This window comes from Podarcis tiliguerta (assembly GCF_965153285.1).
Source record: "Podarcis tiliguerta genome assembly, chromosome: 8".
NCBI classification, from domain to species: Eukaryota; Metazoa; Chordata; class Lepidosauria; order Squamata; family Lacertidae; genus Podarcis; species Podarcis tiliguerta.
This window is the reverse complement of record NC_139541.1, coordinates 22,141,779-22,164,763: the sequence shown is the minus strand read 5'-3', so window position 1 is coordinate 22,164,763 and position 22,985 is coordinate 22,141,779. Positions and strand designations below refer to the sequence as shown.

The following is a 22,985-nucleotide window of genomic DNA, read 5'->3' as shown; positions in this document are numbered from 1 at the left end:
GGAGAGGGAGTGTGGCCTAGGGAGAGTCTTGAGGGCCAGATACAGAACACTGGAGGGCCACATTCAGCTTCTGGCCAGGAAGTTCCCTCTTTGCTTTACCTGGTTCACAGCCTATGTGACTTCCGAACTTGCAATGTATCCAGGGCAAGTGAAGATGGGCATCTGTCTAGCTTAGCCGTGTCCTTCCCTGCGTGACTTTGCCAGAGGTAACCTTGTGCAAGGTATTGTCAATCCTGCTGTTCACATTCCCCCCGCCTCTAAACAAAGCTGCCTTTTCATATTTGCCAAGTCAAAGCTCTGCTCCTCTAAATAGCGCTTTCCCCCCCCTGAAAGAAACTGAAAGCAAACAAAGCCTCCTATGAGGACCCCAGTCAAGTCGCCTGTTGTACACATGTAGCCTCAGGGCAGTGTGTACTGCTGCCTTCTGCACAGCTGCTGCCTCCTTATCGTCGTTTATACAGTTGCGAGCTGCAGCCGTCTTCCCAGAGCCCACGGACACTCGGGGAAAACGCCTCCGTCTTCCTCCAAGTGCTCGGCGGCGATGGATTAAGGAGATAGCTCTGTTTCTGTTGACTTTGCTTTTGTTTTCTTTGCTGAGGAAATTTCCTGCCAAAGGAAAGGCAGGGCTGCAGAAAAAAATGGCCGGCTGATGGAGCCCAGAAGTGGCCAGAGCCCCCAAGGGAAGGCCCTGGAGCAGAGCCAAACGCACACAGCTGGAAGGGAGGCCGCTCGGCATGGCGCCAAATAATCAATGCATGTGAGGCTGGCGCTCAGGGCAATCTCTACTCGGAGCAAATCGGGTATCTCCATTGTTATTGACTCCTGCACTGTACGTGGGCCCAGAAGGACCTCCAGCTTCTAATTCCACCTCGAGAAGTCCTGGGAAGGTAGACAGCGGTGGAACCGGCAACAATGTAATAATCCTTGACTCCAGGATGCGTGCTGTAAGCTGTTAGAGGACTAAATTCTTCTGTCTGGTTTCCTATTTTTCTCCCTTTAACCAACACCTTGACATCCTCCAGGTTATGGAAGCAGCAGCAGATTTCGGGTGGTGTGGGCTAAGGGGGCATAAAATTGAGGAAACCCATAATCCATTTGGGGGTGCCAAATTTTGGCCTTGCACAGGGGACTGTATTACTAGGGTTGCCATTTCCTGGACTTATCCATAATATCGCAGTAGGCAGCAGTGTCTGGGCAGAAATAGGTCAAATCTAGACCTACGACAGCCCATGGCAGCAGTGCTGAAGAACAGCAATTTTATCCTGATTTTGCCAAAAAAGCTCAACGTTTCTGTCCAGATTTACCCTAGCATTATGAAAGATTACTGAAGTCTGCCCCTGATGGAAGCTCACAGGTCATTGTCAGGCAATATTGTGATTTCTTTTTTTTTAAGCTGCAATTTGGGGGTGGGGGGCAATGCTGTACCTGTTCTTTGAAGTGGACCTGATCAAAGAGAGCAGCACCAAAACATTTCCTCCCAGTGCCTCTTCCCTCTGTCCTTCCCAAGAGCAGCAACAGTAGTTTTGCACAACCCGCATCCAGACTTACCCAGACATGAATCCCTTTGCTCCTCATAGCCGGCACTGCAGACGCATTTTCCGATGGGCACCAGCCACTCGCCGTCAGCACTGCAGTACATTTTCGGGGTGTCCCTTTCCTCAGAGTGCCCCACGCACTCGCCCCGCACCTCCACAAGGGACGAGGAGTCTGCTCCTGTCACTGCCTCGGAGAAGGACGCCAAGTTCCTCACCATGGCCGGGCACTTCTTGTAGTAAACTCGGACCGAGACGATGGCAATGCAGGCTCCAATGTCCTGGAAGGCCAGGTAGAAGCCTCTTTTGCTCAGGGGCCCCACGCCACGCACTTCCGTGTTGAGCTTGAGTCGCCGGACGCCCAGGTCCACGTTGGTGAAGCTCTCGTCGGCCGCAATGGTGTCAATCTTCACAAACTGGCTCTCGCGGGGGGTGCTGCCCAGATCGCGGTCCGACTGGAGGTAGTAGAGGTTGAAGGTCTCCTTGCATGTGCCCAGGACCCCTGGCATGCTGTTGCAGTCCCGCAGGGTGAAGCGGATCTCTGCGTACACCCGGTGAGCCCCGTGACGCTGCACCCAGCTAGTCCGCAGCCAGTTGTTCTGGTTGGGGGACATGACATTACAGACTTGGTAGGTGTGGATGGGGTTGAAGAATTCATCCATTTCGTTGATGGAGTCCCACTTGGAAGGAAAGAGCAGGGGAGAGGAGTTAGAGGCACCAGGTCCAGCAGATTTTGTACTTCAAACCTACGTCCCAAGGTAAGGGACGTCACAGCAGATAGAAGCTAGGCGGGATTCATGCTTTAACTGACACCTTGACCTTTGTCAACAGACAAGTGTAAGAGGGAGCTGTAGGGCTACAGTCATAAAGACACTGACTTCAGTCTCAATGAACTCAGTCAGGCTAGGGGAAGAAAGTGGCTCAATTCACATTTTAATGCCAGCTTACTGAGGTGAATATGCAAACTGAAACACATTTGTCTGAATTTTGCAATGCAGTTCTCCAGCAAATCAATAAAAGTTAAAATGCACATATTCATGAAATGTGCACACAAAATAAAGTATAGAAATGCATTCCATTTGGGGAAAGTTGCTTGTGAAACTGCATATACCAGAAACAAACATGTTTAAAAATGTACATATTAGCAGAAATGAGCACAAAAAAAGTCTGAATTTTCATATTGACGTTTTGGGGGTAGGGAAATATATGTGGGAATGGGGCAATCTAAATTAAGATTGGGAAATGAGAAACTGGAAGAAACCAAAATATGCAGATTCATCCATCCCTAAACAGGATGTATTTTGAGCAAACATTCACAGTATTGTTAGTTGGATGAGTTCAGAGGTTACAGAACTACATAGATCTGGACAGAGGACCAGACCGGGAAGTGGCTAACCCGACACAGGCCACTCTGGCAGGTAGGCGGGCTATGTACCTATCACTCATCTGATGCTATATGATGTTAGATCATTGATAGTTCAAGCCCAGGTGTGCACTCTAAGTGTGCTCTTGATCCTTCCTTTGCAAACAAAATTTGGCATGTTTTGAAGTTGGAGACTTTTTTTTTTTTTTACTGTGCAAGGCAGCAGAAAAAAGGCATCCAATTCAAAAAGTTCAGGGTTTTGCCTGCTGAATGCTCCCATGTGACTTGAATTTTCTCATAAGACATCAGGCCCAGCCAAGATGACTCAGGTTTGCCCCGAACAGCCTTCCAAGCCGACCTCCAAGACCATATTAAGCCCATGTGGTGGAAGTTTCCCAACAGCTGATTATTTAAAGCACTTTCCTTATTTGAAAGAGGTTCCTCTGATTAACTGGGATGCAAACTGTGCAAGAAAAGGGACAGGCTGTGAGAGCTCCTATTACAACCTAACATGCACTGCCTTGTTCCTATCTCTGTTTCTTTTTTCATAAAGCGAAATGACTCTCCTCTCTTCCCATGTCATTGAGATAAGGTCTCCTAGCAAGATGAAAATGAGGACATCATAATTAATGCGGCAGGCAAGCGGGTTTGATTACATCTGTATTCAGGAACTTGTTAACAGTTTAAATTAAAATCAACACAAGATTTTAAACACACACACACACACATACACACCAGATTATAAAGGGATAAAGATGCAAATAATAGATACGAGTGTGGCTTAAGTTTGCCCACATGGGCAAAGGAAGAAGGAAGCACAGATGTTTGCTGGGAGAAATTGTTTGGCAAAGGGGGGATTTTTTCCTCCTACTACGCTACTAGAATTTGGGGTTATTCAATGGAAGATTCGGGACAGACAAAAAGAAGTAACTCTTCTTCACACAGTGCATATTTAGACTGTGGAACTCTCTCCCACAAGAAGCAGTGGTGGCCACCAACTTGGAAGGCATTAAAAGAGGAATAAATAAATTCATGGAGGAGAAGAATAGAGACTGTAGGGCAATCAGTTCCCCAATGAGACTTCTAAAGCGGTAGCCTAAGTCAGTCCATCAAAAAAAGATGGTGGCTACTTCCTTCCCAGGGGGTGGGATTCTCAGAAACATTGGGAAACAAGAAACTTAACAGTATGGAAATTTGGCTCACCCCAACAGGAATCAAAGAAGTGTAGAATTAGAAGAGACCACAAAGACCACCTAGTTCAACCCCCTGCAATGTGGGAATTTTTCACCCAACATGAGGTTCAGACCCACAATTAAGATTCCCATGCTCTACCAACTGACCTATCGCTCATCCCTCTCCATAGGTTTTCCAGGTGACTTACCCCATGGGAAGGGTAGGTGAGCCAGCCCCAGTCGCCAATAATGGTGGAAGTGTCCAACAAGTTCACTGAAAGATATAAGAAGAAAACTTTCATTAGACAGGCAGAGAATGTGAGGCACACACAATGCTTGGGCCTTCTTGAGAACCCATTCATCAAAAGTCAGAGTCTGAAGAACCTGGGAGCCCTCAAATGAATGGATGCTCTGTAGCAGGGGTGGGGAACCTGCAGCCCAGGAGCCAAATGCAGCCCTTTAAGCCTTTCCATTTGGTCCCTGGGATTCTTCCCAGGCCACACCCCATTTCCAGTCACACACCCTCTCCCCAGGCCACACCCCTCACTGGCCCAACTCTGTACCCTCCTTGAGTGTTTTCGCCTGGCTGGAATCTGTCCTTGATAAGGCCTTCTGTTTGCCTGGATGGCGGATAGAGAGGATTGTGTGAGAAACTAACAAACTACAGTGGTACCTCGGGTTACATACGCTTCAGGTTACATCCGCTTCAGGTTACAGACCCAGAAATATTACCTCGGGTTAAGAACTTTGCTTCAGGATGAGAACAGAAATCGTGCTCCAGCAGTGCAGCGGCAGAAGGAGGCCCCATTAGCTAAAGTGGTGCTTCAGGTTAAGAACAGTTTCAGGTTAAGAACGGACCTCTGGAACAAATTAAGTACTTAACCTGAGGTACCACTGTATACCATGGTAAAATTGTGCGATGTGCATCAAAATGTATGGATTAGTAAAAATAAGTATACAAGCATGCATTCCATTAGGGGAAACTGCTTTGCAAAAATGTGCAAAAATACCTGCAAACTGTCAGGAGAAATTCTCAGTTTTCATGAGGACGTTTTTAAAAAAATTCACAAACTGATGTGGAGATGTAGAAAAGCGAACTTAAGAGTGGAAAGATGAGGAATGGAGAGAAACAGAAACTGACAGATTGGACCGTCACTAAGCTTGAGTGAAGGCAAGGTTGGGAGCCTCTGCCCTGGGAAGCATGATGGCAGAAGCAGCAACATTTGTTCAACAGCTGGTATTCAAGTCTGACATTGCACAGATGCAAGCACACCTCTAAAGCCCAGTGGTGTTACCCAGAGCTTTTTTCAGCCAGAACTCATGGGAACTGCGTTCCGGCACCTCTCAGATGGGCACCATTGTCATTATAAGAGAACAAGGGAGGTATTTATGGTGAGTTCCAGCACCCCTTTTTCTAGAAAGGGGTGTTAGCCACAACTGCAGAATAGAGCTTGCTTTTTCCATAACAAGCCAGCCTCCATCATACAGCTGAGTTTTGTGTTTGATTAACCTCTCTGAGAGTCTTTTTGGTTGAAGAGTGGGGTACAGATCCACTAAATAAAATAATAAATCCATCTAGACGCCCGGAAGAAATGCCAGGTCCAGCATTCCTCCCCATGAATCTGTGCATTGTTCTTTCTTTCTTTCTTTCTTTCTTTCTTTCTTTCTTTCTTTCTTTCAAGGGCAGAGCCACTCCATCCAAAACAACGTGCTCCCACTTCCCCCTTGCAATCTTTACTTTCCAGAGGCTCCGCCAAGTCCTTCTCTGTTTGTTTCACACTTCCTGCGGGAATTAATCCAGGTTTGAAGTCTGCACACTAAAGCCAAAGTAATTATGCCCCGTGGTGCACAGCTACGACACGCACACACGCAAACCCATACCAATACCTCTCTGCTCACACCAAAAGAAGCGAGCGAGCAGGATCTCCCAAGCAGAGATTTCATGGAGTAGGGGGAGACAGCAGGGGTGGAATCAAAGTCACCTGCTCCAAAGTTGTCCGCCTCCAGGGAGCCCAGCTTAAGTTAATGAGGAAGTCGAGGCAAATTGCTCTGCTCGTGATCTGGAAACCAAATGCTTTTCAACACTCTGGTGAAGGTTCTCTTTAATCTAGCCATGTGCGTGTGTGCTGTGGGTGGGCAGCCAAAAGCTCAGCCTCCTCCATGTTGGACATTCGTTGTGTCAAGCGAGAGCCTCATGGGGCCATTTTCTTGGCAACCCTGCGATGGGTGGGAATGAGAAAAGGCCAGCAGCTGCCAGCCAAGGTCCGTCAAATCCTCCAACATTTATCTGATGAAAACAGGGACGTCCTGTTCCACCACCACCACCACCATCATCATCACAATAATTTTACTATTTATACCCTGCCCATCTGGACAGGGTTGCCTCAACCACTCTGGGCGGCTTCCAACATATATAAAAACATAGCAAAACATTAAACATTAAGAAACTTTCCTACACAGAGCTGTCTTCAGATGGCTCGGGGGTCAGATAGCCCCATACCCTCCAACATTTCTCCGGTGAAAATAGGGACATCCTAAGGACAAGGGGACATTCCAAGAACAAATCAAAAACTGGGATGGCTTCCATAAATCCGGGACTGTCCCTGGAAAATAGGGACACTTGGAGGATCTGTCAGTGCATGGATACTTTTGCAGGATACAGCTCATGCGGCAAGCAACAGATTTTGGATCAGGGACATACAGTAGGCCTTATACTGTGTCAGAATCTTATGTTTATCTATCTCAGTACTGTCTACACAGGAGAAGAACCATGTAGCTTTCTAGAACTCCTTGGCAGAAGGATGTGACTGAAATATACCTCTGAGTGTGCCCGTTTTGTTCCTACAATGTATTTATCCCGCTTTGTCTGAATAATTTTCTGGAGCTTTTCCTTCCCTTCAGTTTCTAGCACCTGATATGCCAACCATGCATTGGAGAACAAAGTCCCACTGCGTACCTGCCCATTAAGTAGCAAATCCCCCCATTTTTCTTCCCCTAGGGCGCCGGCACAGAAATATTTTCCGCTCTCCATGCTGACATTTCCCATCCCCGCATTTCCTCTGCACCACTTCAGCCACAAATAGGCCACAAATTACGATCCAGTTCTTCAGGGGAACACAGATGTTCTGAGTCTGGCCTTTGTTGTGAATCCGGGAAGTGATTCCAAGGCTTAAAATGTGCTTGTGGTGAGGAAACAACTCACCACCCAGCCAGCAATAAACTGCAATATTTATGCCGCTGGATAAATATTATTCTTACCATCAAATTGCATGACTGTGGCCACCATAAGTTGCTTTGTCAAATACAGTGGCATGCAGAGCCGGCAAGAGACGTTTTGGCACCTGAGGCGAAGGCACCCCCTCCCCTCCAGGGAAGAAAGGGTGAGTGAAGATCAGGAAGATCAGGATCAAGGGGGGATAAAGATCTACACTGGGATCTGCTGCCCCTATAGATCCTGCCACCTGAGACATGGCCTCCCCTTGTCTCATGGGTGGGTCAGCCCTGGTGGCATATGTCAAATCAGCCTCCGGCTAGTGCTGGTGAAGACACAACTAGAAATTTGGACCCTCAATGTCATGCCCACATTGTGTTGAACATTGCACTGTATTTAGAACTAAGTTTCATTGACTTACTCCAGGGTAAATGAGCACAGAAATCCAGCCTTCATTGCGAATCCTGTGCATGTCTACTCAGAAGCAAGCCCAGTTGAAATTGGTGGGATTTACTCTCAGATAAGTATGTATAGGGTTGCACGTTTAGGGAGCACTCCTATACCAATTTGCTTAGATGTAAGGATGGGCACCTATGCCAATTTTGGTTTTTCTCAGTTCCTCATTTTTCCATTCTTAAATTTGGCCCTCCATATTTCCACTTCAGTTTGCAATTCTTTTATAAAGTCCTCATGAAAATTCATCAGCATTTTAGGGCAAATTTCTCCTAATCTACACTTTTGTATGCCATTATCCCTAACAGACACATTTTTTTTTTTTTGTAAAGTAACTTCCCCAAATATAATTCATTTCTGTATGTTGTTTTTTATGGCATACGTACATTTGCATGCACACCTTATCCTTGCATGCACATTTTTTTGGGTAGACATTATTCGGCTGGAGAACTGCTTTGCAAAATTCAGAGAAATGCAAATTTCAGTTCTTGTTTTGTTTCTAAAAGTACAAATTAGGTGGGTTCACCTTTTAATGTGAACTGAATTGAATCCCCCCCCCCCCAAACTACTTGGAAGTCAGCCTCACTGGACTTAATTCTAAGCAGATATGCATAAGGATTCCACTGTTAATATGTTAAATTATTCTTTTTTAAAATTGGGAGGATGTCGAATCAGCAAGCAAACACACACAACCCTACCTATTGTATCACCCAATTGCCAGGAGGCTCAATTAGTTCTTTAAACCAAAAGGCTGGCCCAACCCCCTTCCAGCATTGCTCGGGCCATTTTATTCTGTCTCCCCACCCCCCATCCCGGTTCTCTTTTGGCCGACAAAACTCCCTTTCCACTTTCTCTACATTAGTTCATTTGCCCATAAATTAGGATTGACCTAGATGTGCCATTGTTTGTGCAATTAGCAATTGCACGGATACGATTAAAAACAAAAACTGTAAACGAAGCTGGCATGGTCCATAGTGATGGCATTGAGGAAGGGGACTTAATCCTTGCTTCTACTATGACTATGCCCCCCCCCAACTGCAGCAAGCCAGAACTTTGACTGCCTCCGCTCCCCATAGTCCAGCTTTGACAGGTGGTTGACCCTGCCCACTTGTCAGTCACTTGACATCATTATGATGACAGGTGACAACTTCAAAGAGGCTGATCAGCTGTTGGAGGCATGCTGTCAGCATCAAGAGGCAGATTCTGCTGAAGACATGTCTCTGAAGGAGCTTGCTGTAACCCCTGGCAAGCCGCCTAAGGAATGAAAATATCTATTTGCAGTTTGTATTCTTAGCTGTTTCATCATTTACAACATCAGGTGTGGGGCAGGTAAGTACCGTTTGTGGAAAACCTTTTGGCTATTCCCTCACTGGGAGAAATGAAGCTATAGGGAGCCAGGCAGAGGGCCTTCTCAGTAGTGGCACGTACCCTGTGGAACGTTCTCCCATCAGATGTCAAGGAGATAAGTAACTCTACAACCTTTGGAAGACATTTGAAGGCAGGCCTGTATAGGAAAGCTTATAATGTTTGATGTTCCATTATAGTTCTGTATATGCTGGAAGCCGGGACGTGGGTGGTGCTGTGGGTTAAACCACTGAGCCTAGGACTTGCCGATCAGAAGGTCGGTGGTTTGATTCCCTGCGACGGGGTGAGCTCCCATTGCTCGGTCCCTGCTCCTGCCAACATAGCAGTTTGAAAGCATGTCAAAGTGCAAGTAGATAAATAGGTACCGCTCTGGTGGGAAGGTAAACGGTGTTTCTGTGCACTGCTCTGGTTCGCCAGAAGCGGCTTAGTTATGCTGGCCACATGACCCAGAAGCTGTACACCGGCTCCCTCAGCCAATAAAGCAAGATGAGCGCCGCAACCCTAGAGTCGGCAACGATTGGACCTAATGGTCAGGGGTCCCTTTACCTTTACCTATAAGCTGGAAGCCACCCAGAGTGGCCGGGTGACCAAATTAAAACAACCTTATGGGCCAAATAGAGACATGTGCCAGGTCTGTTTAGTGAGCCAGAGGCTCTCTACCTCTGCACTCTTGGGAATAAAGCTCTCATCAGCGGTGGGGGAAAAGGGCCCCTTTGAAGGCTTCTCTTGTACCACAGCACACATCTCACCTTACTGGGGAGTGCCAGAGAGAAAGAGAGATTCTCAGTCTATTTTGGTTCTGCACTTTTGCTCCTGGAAGCGAAATTGGTTAAGCTCCATTTAGAGCATGCTGTGTGGCGAGGCAGTTTCCAAAGCTAGGTAGCAAAAATATTCCGCCTTTGCCTCCGCCTTCTCCTGGCATTCTGACCTGGCAAACTGCATATAGTTAATTAAAGGACCTGTCAGGGCCGTGGGGAGGGAGGGGATGCAAGAAGTTTAAGAAGGTTGCAGGACGTTTAGCAGGATTGCATAATTAAGCAATTGAACGAGGCAGTCGGTGCTACTGGGTTCTGATTCTCTCTTGCACACAGCCTTCTTGCAGGTTGGGGAGAAAATGTGTCTCTACAGAATTAACGCTGCAATCGACCTGTATCTCCTGAATTTATGACATTTGCATGGGAAAGATGATCGTGTAACAGGGGTAGTTGGACAGATTATTTTATTTTATTTTATTTTATTTTATTTATGTTTTGTTGAATGAATAAATAAATGAATATATATATACATAAAATCCTAACTGCTATTTTATTTATATGTTGTTGTTGTTGTTTTTTATCCTGGTCTGTGACTGTAATAAAGTTCATTCATTCATTCATTTGTTTTGTTTTGTTTTTATTATCGCCAAGCATTGGTCATGCTGGCTAGGGCCAAAAACATGCTTTTAAAAGCATACTTGAGAGATTCAGAATCACTTGTTTCAATTTTTTTTAAAAATGTTTTAGAATATTCAATAAATGCAGATTTTTGGTGCAGATTATTATTATTTTTAATCCACATGATAATGCAGGAATGGGATGAAACTGGTGCATAGGAGAACACTTTGAAAGTAACACAGACATAATGTGCCCTCTTTGAGCAGGGACGTACCATGCAAATACCTGATTATGTCATGCCTCACAATTGCTTTGAAGCCCGACAATACGGATGATTCCAGTGAGATTGATCAGTGCCTTATTCTGGGAGGGAGTTATACAGCCCCTCTAAAAGAAGTCTTCCCTGGATAAAGAGGTTTCAGAAAACTAGCATCCAGTTTGCAATATTCCTTTTCAGGGCAAGGTGGTTGAGAAAACGGTGGCTGGCTAGCTGCAGATGTTCCTGAGGGCCTATATAAACTATTTAGATCTATTCCAGTCTGGTTTCAGACCTGGTTTTGCCACCGAAAGAGCCCTGATTGCCCCAATTTATTACCTCTGTTGGGAGAGAGCTGGAGGAGTGTAACCCTATTGGTTCTCCTTGACATCTCAGTTGCTTTTGACACCATGGCACTGGCCATGGTGTCTTCTTCTGGAGCAGCTCAGGGAGGTGGGTATTGGAGGTCCTGTACTACAGGACTTCGCCCCTACTTACGGGATCAAGAATGTTGAATGTTGACCAAGCTAGCTGTTTATTCACTATGCATTTGGACAGCTCTTGAGATATCATGGCCAAATTTTGCATGACGGTTCCTGAGATCAAGGAGCAGGTTTTTGTCTCTATTTGGATACCATTTTGATTTAAGATGGTGGACTGAAGCGTTCAAAACCAAACTGATTTTGACCACTGGTTTCAAAACTGCACAGTCCTTTTCTTTTTCCAGGAATTCCTTAGCAATGTCGGATGCAGGGCTTCTAGTAAGTAAATAAATATGACATGTGTTTAGCATTGACCAACTGAAGAGGTCCCAAGTGGTCAGGAATTAATTCCTCTTTGTTTGACTCTTATTACTTTGCCCTCACTTCTTAATTTCAATCCGTCTGCTATTTCCTCCTCTCAAATCAGATGCAGGGAGATCTTGGCCGGCCGGCCACAGAATCAGGCTACAATAGTCACACCCAGTAGAAAACAAAGAAAAACATGCCAGGCCAATGAGTTTGTACTAATGATGGCAAGTGGCCCCTTTCTTTCTCACGCTCATTCTGCACCATGCAGGACTGTCAGAACGATGAAACGCTTCCAGACGGCCGAAGGCCTTGCTTTGAAAGCAATAGCCAATTAAACTGAATTTTGCATGATGTCAATAGAAGTCTCATTCTGAGGATATTGCACGACAAAAGCAGGCACCAGCCTGCTTAATAAGTCAGACAAATCACACACTGGAAAATCATTTCAAAATGGATCTCCTGCCGACATGGCTTATAAAACTATCATCAACAGCTTTTCGAAGGGTGTAGTTACAGTTAATGAAAAATTAGTCTCTCTCTCTCTCTCTCTCTCTCTCTCTGTGTGTGTGTGTGTGTGTGTTATGTGTACAGATAAATCTGCCCTAGCATTCCTCCCTTCCTAAAAGCACACACACATAAAACATATTTTTAAACTAGATTGCCGGAAACAAGTGTGCTAAATCATAAGCATAAAGCAAGTATTGTCAATTTACTTATGTAAGCATGTGTGTGAGAGAGCTGGAGTCCTACTGAAGCAATTCTGGGGTGACCTCCTGTTTGAAGAAATAAATTCCAAAATTAATGTTTATTGGGAGCTTAATGCATTTCAGGGAAGGAAACATTTTTAAGGGCACTGAAAAATTCAAACAGATGATTGACACAAAATAAAATGGAGTGAAATATATTCTCCTGAATCCATTTAAAGATACTGAGTTGTATCCAGTGCTTGTGCTACACAGAGTAGACCCATTGAACTTAATGAACCTTAGATATGTCTATTACCTGTAATGAGTTTGAGTAGGACTAATATTGACTACAACCCATAAAGTTATTAATAGATAATTACATCACTTAAAAAAACAACTAATATCAACATATGTTTAACATTACCAAGTTCAAAACAAATTGTTAATAACGAAACAAACCCTAAACAATTTCGGGGAGGGAAAGGGAGAGCTAAACTATAAATAAGATATTGTATATATATACACACACATGGCTTTTTTTGCAGTTGGAGCTCACAGGAGGTAAGTTTGACACCTCTCAGATGGGCATCATTGCCATCCTAAAAGAACAAGGGTGAAGTTCATGATGAGCTCCGGCACCTGTTTTTCTAGAAAAAGAGCATTGTATACACCCATTATATATAGCATGAAAATAGGTGTAAAAGGTAAACTAATATTTTTTAGCAATGCTTCTAACACACCAAGGATAATGCAGTAGCTCCTGCTACAGAAAACATTCATTGTGGAATTCATCATAATAAAATGACCTCTAGTTTGGTGACAGTCTGGAAGCTTGCTTATACCTTTTAAGGACCCACAATTTAAGGGCTAAGGAATGACGTTTCTAGCTTTTCAGTGACTGTTTGGGGCACGTGGATATTCTAGTCCACACCAGTGACTCGGAGTGGGGGGCTGTATGGCCTCGTCTTTAATAACTGGAGACCGCCTTAACCAATATAGACCCACTCAGCAACCTCGATCTGACACTTTTAATGAGTCCCACCCAATCTTTGTTCTGTATGTGTAAGGAACTGATCGTTCCTACATTCTGGGTAGGAATAGCCACTGCATATCGTAAGAACATAACAAGAGGCTCCTGGATCAGGCCAATGGCTCATCCTGTGCTCACAGTCACTGGCGGAGGAAGGGGGGTGCGATAGGTGTGGTCTGCCCTGGGGGTCATCCCTGAGGGGGAGTGACAAAAAGGCACACCGCAGGGAGCTTGCCCTGCCGCTCCCGTGTGCAGTGGCTTGAGCGCGGAGGACGGCTCTGCCCCCGTGCAGCTCACGGTGGATCGCCCCCACCTGTGCAGCTCGCCCTCCACCCCCCGGGTGCATATGGCAGCCCATGCAACTAACTCCGCCACTGCTCACAGTGGCCCCCCAGATGAACCAATGGGAAGCCCCAAAACTAGACCTGAGCAAAGCCCTTGGTTTCCAGCAACTGGTATTCAGAAACAATCCAGAGCGTAGCCATTATAGCTGGTAGCCATCGATAGCCTTCCCCTCCACGAATTTGTCTACTCCTCTTTTAAAGCCACCCAAGTCGGTGGCCATCACTGCCTCCTGGGGGAACACGTTCCAAAGTTTAGCTGCACTCCATGTGAATACTTCCTTTTGTCCTTCCAATATTCAGCTTTTTGGGATTCCCGTGAGTTCTAGTGTTGTGAGAGAGGGAGAAAGACCAGAGCCCTCATCGTCCAGCCCATATTTTCCAGTGCGTTTCTCCGTTACTTTGCTAGCCACAAAACTAAACAAACAAAGATTTCTCATCCTAGCCACTTTGATTGCAGCCCCTCCTGCAAGATCGTGAGGCACCAACCTGCTTCTGACTGATTTACAAAACTCAGACTGTTCATAATCCCAAGGAAGCTGATAATTAAGTTTCTACAATTCAGATCACTTGGGGTAAAAACTTCAGGAAGTCAATGAATCAGTGAGCTATACCGTCGTTTGGCTTACATTCCACCCATCCCCCAAATGGTTTATTATCATGGTATATTTCATTGGATTTTTAAATTTTCCTTTTAATAGCTTGTTTTAATTAAGTAGTGGATTCTTCTGCCAGGGTGATGTTGCCATAGCCATAACCTACATGCGTAGCTCTAAATAATGTTGTGGCACCTTATGCATCTTGTGGACTAGAGTCTTACTCAGAAGTGCTGTGGATCACAATGCTGGGATGCTAGGATCACAATAGACTGCATTTGCAGGTCAGTTTATTCTGTTTCCTCTATTAATTTCTGCATTATATTTGAGCTGTCACATGACGAAAAGAACCATTCCAGAAGGTTAGCAGAATATAGTGGAAATTTAGGACTCAGTTCCATGTTAATTGCTTCCAGGTTGGGGGGGGGGGGGTGGGCCTTGCAACCACGTTAACCCTGAAAATTGTAGGAGCAAAATGATGAAATTTCGGGCAGCATACTGGCATACAGTTCTTTCTTGCCATTTCGATGGGTGAATCATGGGAGAACAGAAACACGCATATATGGAAAGGGTGTGGGAGTAGCAATTATTATTATTATTATTATTATTATTATTATTAATGTTGTCCAGTTATGTTCACTATTGTGTCACACCACGCCCACTGGTGAAACAATAAGCAAACAAAAACACAGCCATTTTTTAAAAATTTTAACCTACCTGGATTTTGAAACGCATTTCTCCAGCCAAGTGACGCGTACAAAAATGCATACACCAGGAGACAATGTGCATTGTAATGCATGCATTAGTGAAAATAACACGTGAAAATGCATAATCTAAGGGGAAATTGCTTTTCAAAAATGTGTATATCAGACAAAATTGCATACAGATCTGTGTATGGAAGGGAAAATTCAAATTATATTATTATTATTATTATTATTATTATTATTATTATTATTATTCAAATGCTGCTGAATTTTCATGATTTTTTTAATTTAAAAAATTGCAAACTGATTTCAAAATGTGGGAAACTGGATGGAAAACTGAATAAAAAAATTAAATGGACAGATTCACCCAGGGTCAAATAGCACACTGTGTTAAGGGTGGGCAACCTACAACCCACAGAATAATTTTATGTGGCTCTTGACCTAATTTCTTGCAATTGGAATGGAAGGGGAAAGGGGAAAGGGAAGTGGCAGGAAGCGAAGGAGGGGGTGATACAAGACAGACAAAAGAGAAAGGTGGCTCCACCCACCTTTGACTCAAGCCCCACCTACTTTTTACTCCAGCCCCACCCACAGCTCCCCCTTGATTATCCCTGCTCACCTCTGCCTTACATTAAACCACAACAAACTTCAGACAGACCTCATTTGGGATTGGGATCACATTCAGGCAGAGGAAAGGCTTTTCAAATGCACCACCCTCCTACCCAAACATGCCATTGTCCCAAAGAAAACCCCTTCTTCCTTTAAGCAGAGAGGGAGGGTGTAATTGGTGATGACTGGCAGTGGAGAAAGAGAGGATCATGGGTCAACGGAAGTGCAGGTCAACCAGCTCTTTACCTGTCCGACTCTGAAATCATTTCCTCTCTTTCTGTCTCTCTCTCTGACACACAAAATACTGAATGCATAGGTAAGGTAATTGAGCATCCTCCAAGTCAAGGGTAGAGAAGCTTTTTTTCTCAGGTGATGGAGGTGATTTGCCTTGGGTGCAAGACCAGATTCCAAAAGTGGGTGCTTCTTCTCACCTTCCTCCTGCCACTCCAATCTCTCTCTCTCTCTCTCTCTCTCTCTTTCTTTCTTTCTCTCTTTCTTTCTCTCTTTTCTGGTACTCCTTTCTCTCTCTCCACTCATTCTGCATTCACACAGCCGTTTATTCCACTTTCTTCAATGTTTCCCTAGCTGTTAAATTTCGTATTATATCTGAGCTTTCACATGACACCTCTGGAAAAATAAGAAAATGTAGCTCAAGTTTAGCATTCATTTCTGTGCTATTTACTTCCAGAAAAGAATCTGGTTGCAAATAACACAGGAATAAGTGCTAAACTTGTGCTATAAGGTAAAGGTAAAGGGACCCCTGACCATTAGGTCCAGTCATGACCGACTCTGGGGTTGTGGCGCTCATCTTGCTTTATTGGCCAAGGGAGCTGGCGTACAGCTTCCGGGTCATGTGGTCAGCATAACGAAGCCGCTTCTGGCGAACCAGAGCAGCGCACATAAATGCTGTTCACCTTCCCGCCGGAGTGGTACCTATTTATCTACTTGCACTTTGACGTGCTTTCGAACTGCTAGGTTGGCAGGAGCAGGGACCGAACAACGGAAGCTCACCCTGTCGCAGGGATTCGAACTGCCAACCTTCTGATCGGCGAGTCCTAGGCTCTTTGGTTTAGACCACAGCACCACCTATATCTGAAGGTAGCTTTTATGTCATGTGAAAGCTCAGTCTCTGGTGGCGGTGGAAGGCTACCATTTCGTGGTTCACCTCAGGTGCCAAAATGGCTGGGAACAGCCCTGGAATTGGAATATGGACCATTTGCCCAATAGTACCTGAGCATTTATCTTTTCAGACACATTGCTTTCTGCATGACTTCAATGTCCATACTCCAATTCTGGAGTATGATGTGGTATTAGAAGCACATGGCTGCCAGGCCCAAACCATCCTGTTACTGGATGCAACCTTGAAACCACACAATACTGTGACCCAACTGTGATCCTGGAACTAATAATAAATTATCTGGGCATGTTCTGTACTGGAACAGCCTCTGGTTGTGTGAGTAGAAGGTCACAAATACACACAAGATTTGGATGAATCTGGCAGCCTTGGTTCCTCTGACTTTTTCATTTTTGCAACCTACAGTTCAGTCCTCCATGCTTCTACATCATTCATGATAGGCACACAAACATATATACATTTATAGATATAGATATATTTAAATGTCCTCATGGAAATTCTTCCGCAATTCAGTGGACATACAGATTTTGCAAGAATGCCTGTTCATATATTATTTCATGAAAATATGCATTTTTTTATGCAGACGTTCCCCTAATAAACCCATGGCTGTACCTCTTAAACCTTTGGGAGGGCAGGGGCAGAATACTGCATTGCAAAATTTGGAGACATATGAGGGCTCATCCAGATTTGTCTTTGCCCCATAGCTTTCCCCCGGGGAAGCCTACACTTTAGTGATAAATCGGAGCAAATGTTAACTGAGTTTTCTCTGGGTTGGCATTTGCTCTGATTTATCGCTAAAGAGTGGGTTCTCCTGGGGAAAGTCATGATGCAAGGGCTCAACTGCTGGGACCCATGCTTTCTAGACAAAGGACAGGTGGAAGTGTGGACAAGCTCGGAGTTTCCAGCGATTGTGCTTTTGCTCATGCAGTGGATGAATTAGTTGGTCTGCATTAAAATGTGACGCCAACTGAATTTATTCCCTGTGCCCACCACAAAAAGTATGATCGCAATTGGAAAACCCAGACAAGTCGGTCCATCCACCCTGGAAACTCATGCTCACAGCATAAAAGATGTCCAAAAAATATTTTTGTGTGTGAACGCAATGGGCATAAATATATCCAAAAATATTTTCTCGTGAACTCAGTTCCTGCCAGGCAGGAGATCTTTGATATGGATAGGAAAGGGTGGGATTTGGGGATCAAGTAATGAAATAAGGATCTGAAATCAAGTCAGGGGTGATGGATCTTCAGAATGGAAAGACCGCAGCCACTCCCCCCCCCCCAGCCACCAACCCTCCTTCTGTAAGGTGGCATTTGGAAACAATAATGCCAGTACCAAGCCTCTGCATTGCTTGGCACAGACCTGGCAGTGCAGACAGCATCATTCTGGAGCCAAGGACAAGTTGGCCTCGTGTGGCCCATAGTTCAAACCCACCCAGCATCAGGGGACAAAAAACGCACTCTGCAAATCACAGCATGCTGTTACGTAAACAGGAGCAGAGCCTCCCAGCCAGAGTCAAGCTGGCGTGATTGGTTTGGGCAGCTCACAGGCACCATGCCCCTCAAGGAGACAGAGCAAGTGCACTGCCCCAAGCCCCGGGGTCAAGGTGATGGGCCCCTTTGTTTACCTGGCCTCAGCTCCCTTCAGAACCATTTTTCCAGAAGGGTGGACTGTGAGAAGCAATGTCGACCACTCAGCACAGGCCATGCCAGGGTATTCGGAGCCAAAGGAACGCAGGTCACCATGATCTCATGCAAATTCCCCGAGACACCCTCCTCTCTCCCACTTATCTCTACCAGCTTGGAAACTGCAGGTGTGGTGCCTGCGGAAAAGCTGCAGGAAAGGGCAGCGAAAAAATGATCAAGGGGATGCAGCAACTCAAACGTTCCGGCGTTTTAGGCTTTTTCACTCGGGGAAAAGAAAGACACAATGGGGTGGGGGTGGGGGGACAACAGCACATAATCCAGGTGGGTAAAATGGTGCCCGGCATGAAGAAAGTAGAAAGGAAGGCATTGCCTCCCCACCCCCATAATACCAATACCAGAAACCAACGGGGTCACCCCGCAAAGCTGAATGGTGCGAGATTCAAGGCAGCAGGTAATTAGACTGCAGAATTCGCTGCCATAGGATGTGGAGGTCACCAGCTTAGATAGCCTCAAAGGGGGGTTGAGTAAATTCATGGAGGAGAAGTCTATCAGTGTCTATGATAGTCCCAATGGCTACGGACAGCCTCCAAGATCACAGGAAGCATGTCCCTGAAGACCAGTCTCTAGAGAACAGCAGAGGGGGAGCTGCTGCTCTCATGTGCTGCTTGTGGGGGAACAGGTTGTGACCCTAGATAGGCTGAATAGCCCTCTGCCCTTGTGGTTCCCCTGCAGCTCTCTAATAGGCCTTGAGTTTGATCCAGCAGGGCTCATCTGAGGCGCCCATCCTCCCTGTCACAATCCCTTTTCTGCCAGCTGTCTTTGACCTGACATGCTCTCTCCGTGTGGCTGTGGTTAATGTAGCTTCAGAGTTGGCGTGTGAGAGAGAGCAGCTAGGGAGCTGGGAGGGTTGTGGGAGCTGCTTTGCCCTGCCGTGACCTCCTTGTGATCTCTCAGCCACCAGGGGAAGCAGGTAAGAACCGTGGGTGATGATCCCCCTGTCTCTAGGTGGCAGGGAAACACAACTGCACTTGTGATTCTGAAGGTCTAGGCCAGGGTAGAAGAGGGGGAGGAGTACAGGAGAGGGGCATATCTTCTTTAACAAGCACATGGAGGCAGGTGAGGACCCAAGGAGAGCACTGCTGGATCAGACCAAAGGGCTATCGAATTCTACATCCTGTCTCCCACAATGATCAATCCGATGGCTCTGGGAAGCCCATAGGCAAAGCATGAAGACAACAACCCTCCTTCACTGCTATTCACAAGAGCATAAGAAGAGCCCTTTTGGATCAGACCAAGCACCCATCCTGTCCAGCATCTTGTCTCTGCCAGGGGTCATCCAGATGCCCATGGGATGGCCCAACCATCCATCCCCCATTGTCCTCACCACCCCCCAGGAACTGAAATTTAGAGGTATGCTTCCCCTGAACCTATAGGTTGCTTTTAGTTGAAAGGGACCACAAGGGTCACAAGGCCGCCTGGCTTTTGGTTTGGACTCAGTCTGACCCTTATGTTTCCCTCCCCTTATGGTTTTGATCTATGGGCTATTTTTAAAATGAGGCTGCATTTTAAATTGCATTTTAACCTGTATTTTAAATTGGTTTTTTTCTTTTCCTATTATGTTTTTACTTTCATTTTACTGGTGTTAGATGACCTGAGCCTGGCTCTGGCCAGGGAGGCCGGGGTATAAATAAAATTTATCATCATCACCATCATCTAGTCCAAATGCAGTAAATAATTTGCCCAATGTGGGACTTGAACCCACAACTCTAAGATTAAGAGTCTCATGCTCTAATGACTGAGCTATCCCAGCTTTTTACCTTTGTAAGAGAGACTTGTAGCAGTTAGAGTCATGGCAAGGACTGGGGAGACTCAGGGCCACATCCCAATGAAGCCACAAGGTTCACTGGATGACTTTAGGCTAACTTCTCTCTCTCTCTCTCTCTCTCTTTCTCTCTCTCTCTCTGTCTAACCTACCTCACAAGGGTGTTGTAAGGGTAAAGTAAAAGGAAGGAAATCCATGTACCTTGAAAGAAAGGAGGGATATAAATGAAAGCAGATACATTGGTACCTTGGATCTCGAACTTAATCCATTCCTGAATTCCATTCGATTCCCAAAATGTTTCAAAAACCAAAGTGCGGCTTCCAATTGGCCCCAGGAGCTTCCTGCACTCAATCGGAAGCCGCGGAAGCTGCATCGGACGTTCGGCTTCCGAAAAATGTTCGCAAACCGGAACACTCACTTCTGGGTTTGCAGCGTTCTGGAGCCAATTTGTTCGTGAGCCAAACCATTCAGGAACCAAGGTACCACTGTAAATGAATGCAAAATCAGGTAGGGGATTTGGAAGTATGGTTGTGGCACACAATTGACAGGAATAAGGAGAGATGGGCAGCTCTACCAAGAGGCATGCTGTAGCTCAGCTTTTGCTAACCTGGTTCCCTCCAGATGTTGGCTGGGGCTGATGGGAGTTGTAGCACCAAAAAAACATCTGGAGGGCACCAGGTTGGTGAAAGCTTCTGTAGGTGAAGAGGTGCAGAGACTTTGCTGTAGTTGCTGGAGAGGAGTAGTGGAAGAACTCAGGCTAACAGCACCAGACTTTACAGAACTGGTCAGTACTCTGGCTAGTTATCCATCTACCTGATGTTCGCTCTAAGGCCCCACAGAATGATCCTGGACGTCTTCTGGAGATGAGTCAAGGAAAAGCACAGAGGTCAACAGTGGAATGTGAATATGCCAGTGGATGGGCGCTTATTTAAAGTCCAGGGAAGTTGGCCATGCAGAGTCAGCCGCTCCACTGCAGGAGCTGGTTCTGCCATAGTTTCACAAGTAGGCATGTGTCATGGTGGAAGATGCAGGTGGTCTTGACAGTATCAGAGGGGTCAGCAGAAATGGGCAGTTGCTCTAGAACCAACAATGCCAGCCAAGACAGGCTGGCACTAGAGGTGGCTTCAGATCAACCCCCCCCCCTGCTGATCCCCAAAAGCCAAGGGCACTGAAACCAGCATCTGGACAAAGGAACCAGCAACAATGTTGTGGGACAGTCTCCTCCTAAAGCATAGAGGTGATGAGCAGGTGTGTCCTGTCTCCCTCCCCTTCCTAGACTTTTCTACGCACCAAAGTCCATCTTTTAAGACGCCCAGCAACCCACCGTCTTCCTCTTCTCAGCTCACAGACCACAAACGCCCACTGCACTCACGCAAAACTGGGGCATCCTGTCTGCACACACCTTGCCACTGCTGGCGCCCTGAGTTGGGCACTCTTCATTATTTACAGAGCGGGAGTTCCCGATGTCCTTCTCCTAGCTGTGTGGCGAAGGACCGTAGCTCCCTGAGCCCCTGCCTTGCAACAAAAGGTCCCTTGTTCAAATCCCGCCATCTCCTGCCCGAAACCCAGTCAGTGTGGGCAATGCTGAGCTGGAGGGACAAGCGGTCTCGGGCAGGTTCCCGGGTCGCTGTCCCCAAACCTCCAGGAGCATCAAACTCTGGGAGACCCTCCCCAGCAGTGCAGGAGGAAGTTTGCTGGGCGACAAGCCCTCGCTAGCGCCCAGCCCACCCGCGCCAGCCGCAACCCGAGGCAAGGGCTGCCTCTCCGCGCTGCTCCCGGGCTCTTACCTTCGCTGGTGGTGGCCGCGAGGCAGGCGGCGCAGGAGGCGAGGAAGGCGGCCAAGGAGGCTGCGCGCTCCGCCGGGGTCCTGGCCATAGTGCACCGGGGGCAGCCCGGCGGGCCAGAGCGAGCGCCCTGGCTGCGTGCTGTCAGCGGAGCCCCGGCGCCTCCGACTGCACTTTCCCCACATTTGCTCCCATCCACACTCTGGCAGCGCTGCGCGCGGGAGGAGGGGGCGAGGCGCCCGGCTGCCTGTCACGGCGCAGAAGCCAATTGGATTTGCAGCCTCGCCAAAGTTCCCCCTTCCCTCCTCCCCCCCCCCTCCTCTCCTCCCTATCCGCCACCTCCCACCCACCCCGATCGCTGGGCCAGGAAATCAACTCCTTCCGCGCAGCCAGGGAGCGGGGTGGGCACCTTTGGTCAAACACCGCCTGCGCCTCCTGCATCTCGCCTCCTCTGCGCGCAGCTCCAAAAAGAAGCCCTTGCCTCTTGTCGGTCCTTTGCGCCTTCCGCATGGCAGGTTGTTTGCGGTTGCTAGGGAACCGAGCCTGGACAGCCTGTGCCCGGTTTCCCCTTCCCGGACCCTCAGGCTGGGTGGGTGCTCAAGTGAGGGGAAGGGGCTGCTGGACAGGTCCCGGACCCAGACTCTTGGACGGGAAGGCTGCAAAAAGCTGGCTAGAATGGCACGGGTGGATTGCAGTTCCTCATCCCTTCCGCCCCCAGTCTGAAGTTTGGTTCTGTACATTTAAGCATCAGTTTATGGTTTGTTTGTTTGTTTGTTTGTTTGTTTGTTTGTTTGTTTGTTTCAGTGCACATTTCTCCTGATCTGCCTCCTTTTTTTGCAAGCAATTGGTATAATGCGTTTTGCGTATTGTTTTCACGAAATTCTTACTACAATCACCCTAAGGTCCTGGGGTGGGTTACAACAATTTAAACGATTAAAACACAGCACTGATATTAAATCACAATATATACACAATATTGGACAGGACTCTCGTGATCTTAACACCCAAGATCAGAAAGGAGGCAGTCTTTCATAGATTTGGGACCTGAGTCATTTATATGCATTTTATACATACACCCACCGAGGGGGTGGATCTCCTATTAAAAACTAATGGAGA

The 22,985-nt window shown here is 46.6% G+C and overlaps 1 protein-coding gene across 2 annotated transcripts in view; it reads right to left on the bottom strand.

Moving 5' to 3' along the window:
- Positions 1-22,118, bottom strand: part of EPHA8 (EPH receptor A8) — a 61,265-nt gene extending 39,147 nt beyond the window's left edge. For both annotated transcript variants that reach the window (XM_083452100.1, XM_083452101.1), the window contains exons 1-3: positions 21,873-22,118; positions 4,277-4,341; positions 1,549-2,212 (exon numbers count right to left, since the gene is read on the bottom strand). In XM_083452100.1, the coding sequence (XP_083308226.1) occupies positions 1,549-2,212; positions 4,277-4,341; positions 21,873-21,960 (817 nt within the window). In that variant the 5' untranslated portion in view covers positions 21,961-22,118. The remainder of the gene's footprint in view (positions 1-1,548; positions 2,213-4,276; positions 4,342-21,872) is intronic.
- Positions 22,119-22,985: the final 867 nt, after the last annotated feature.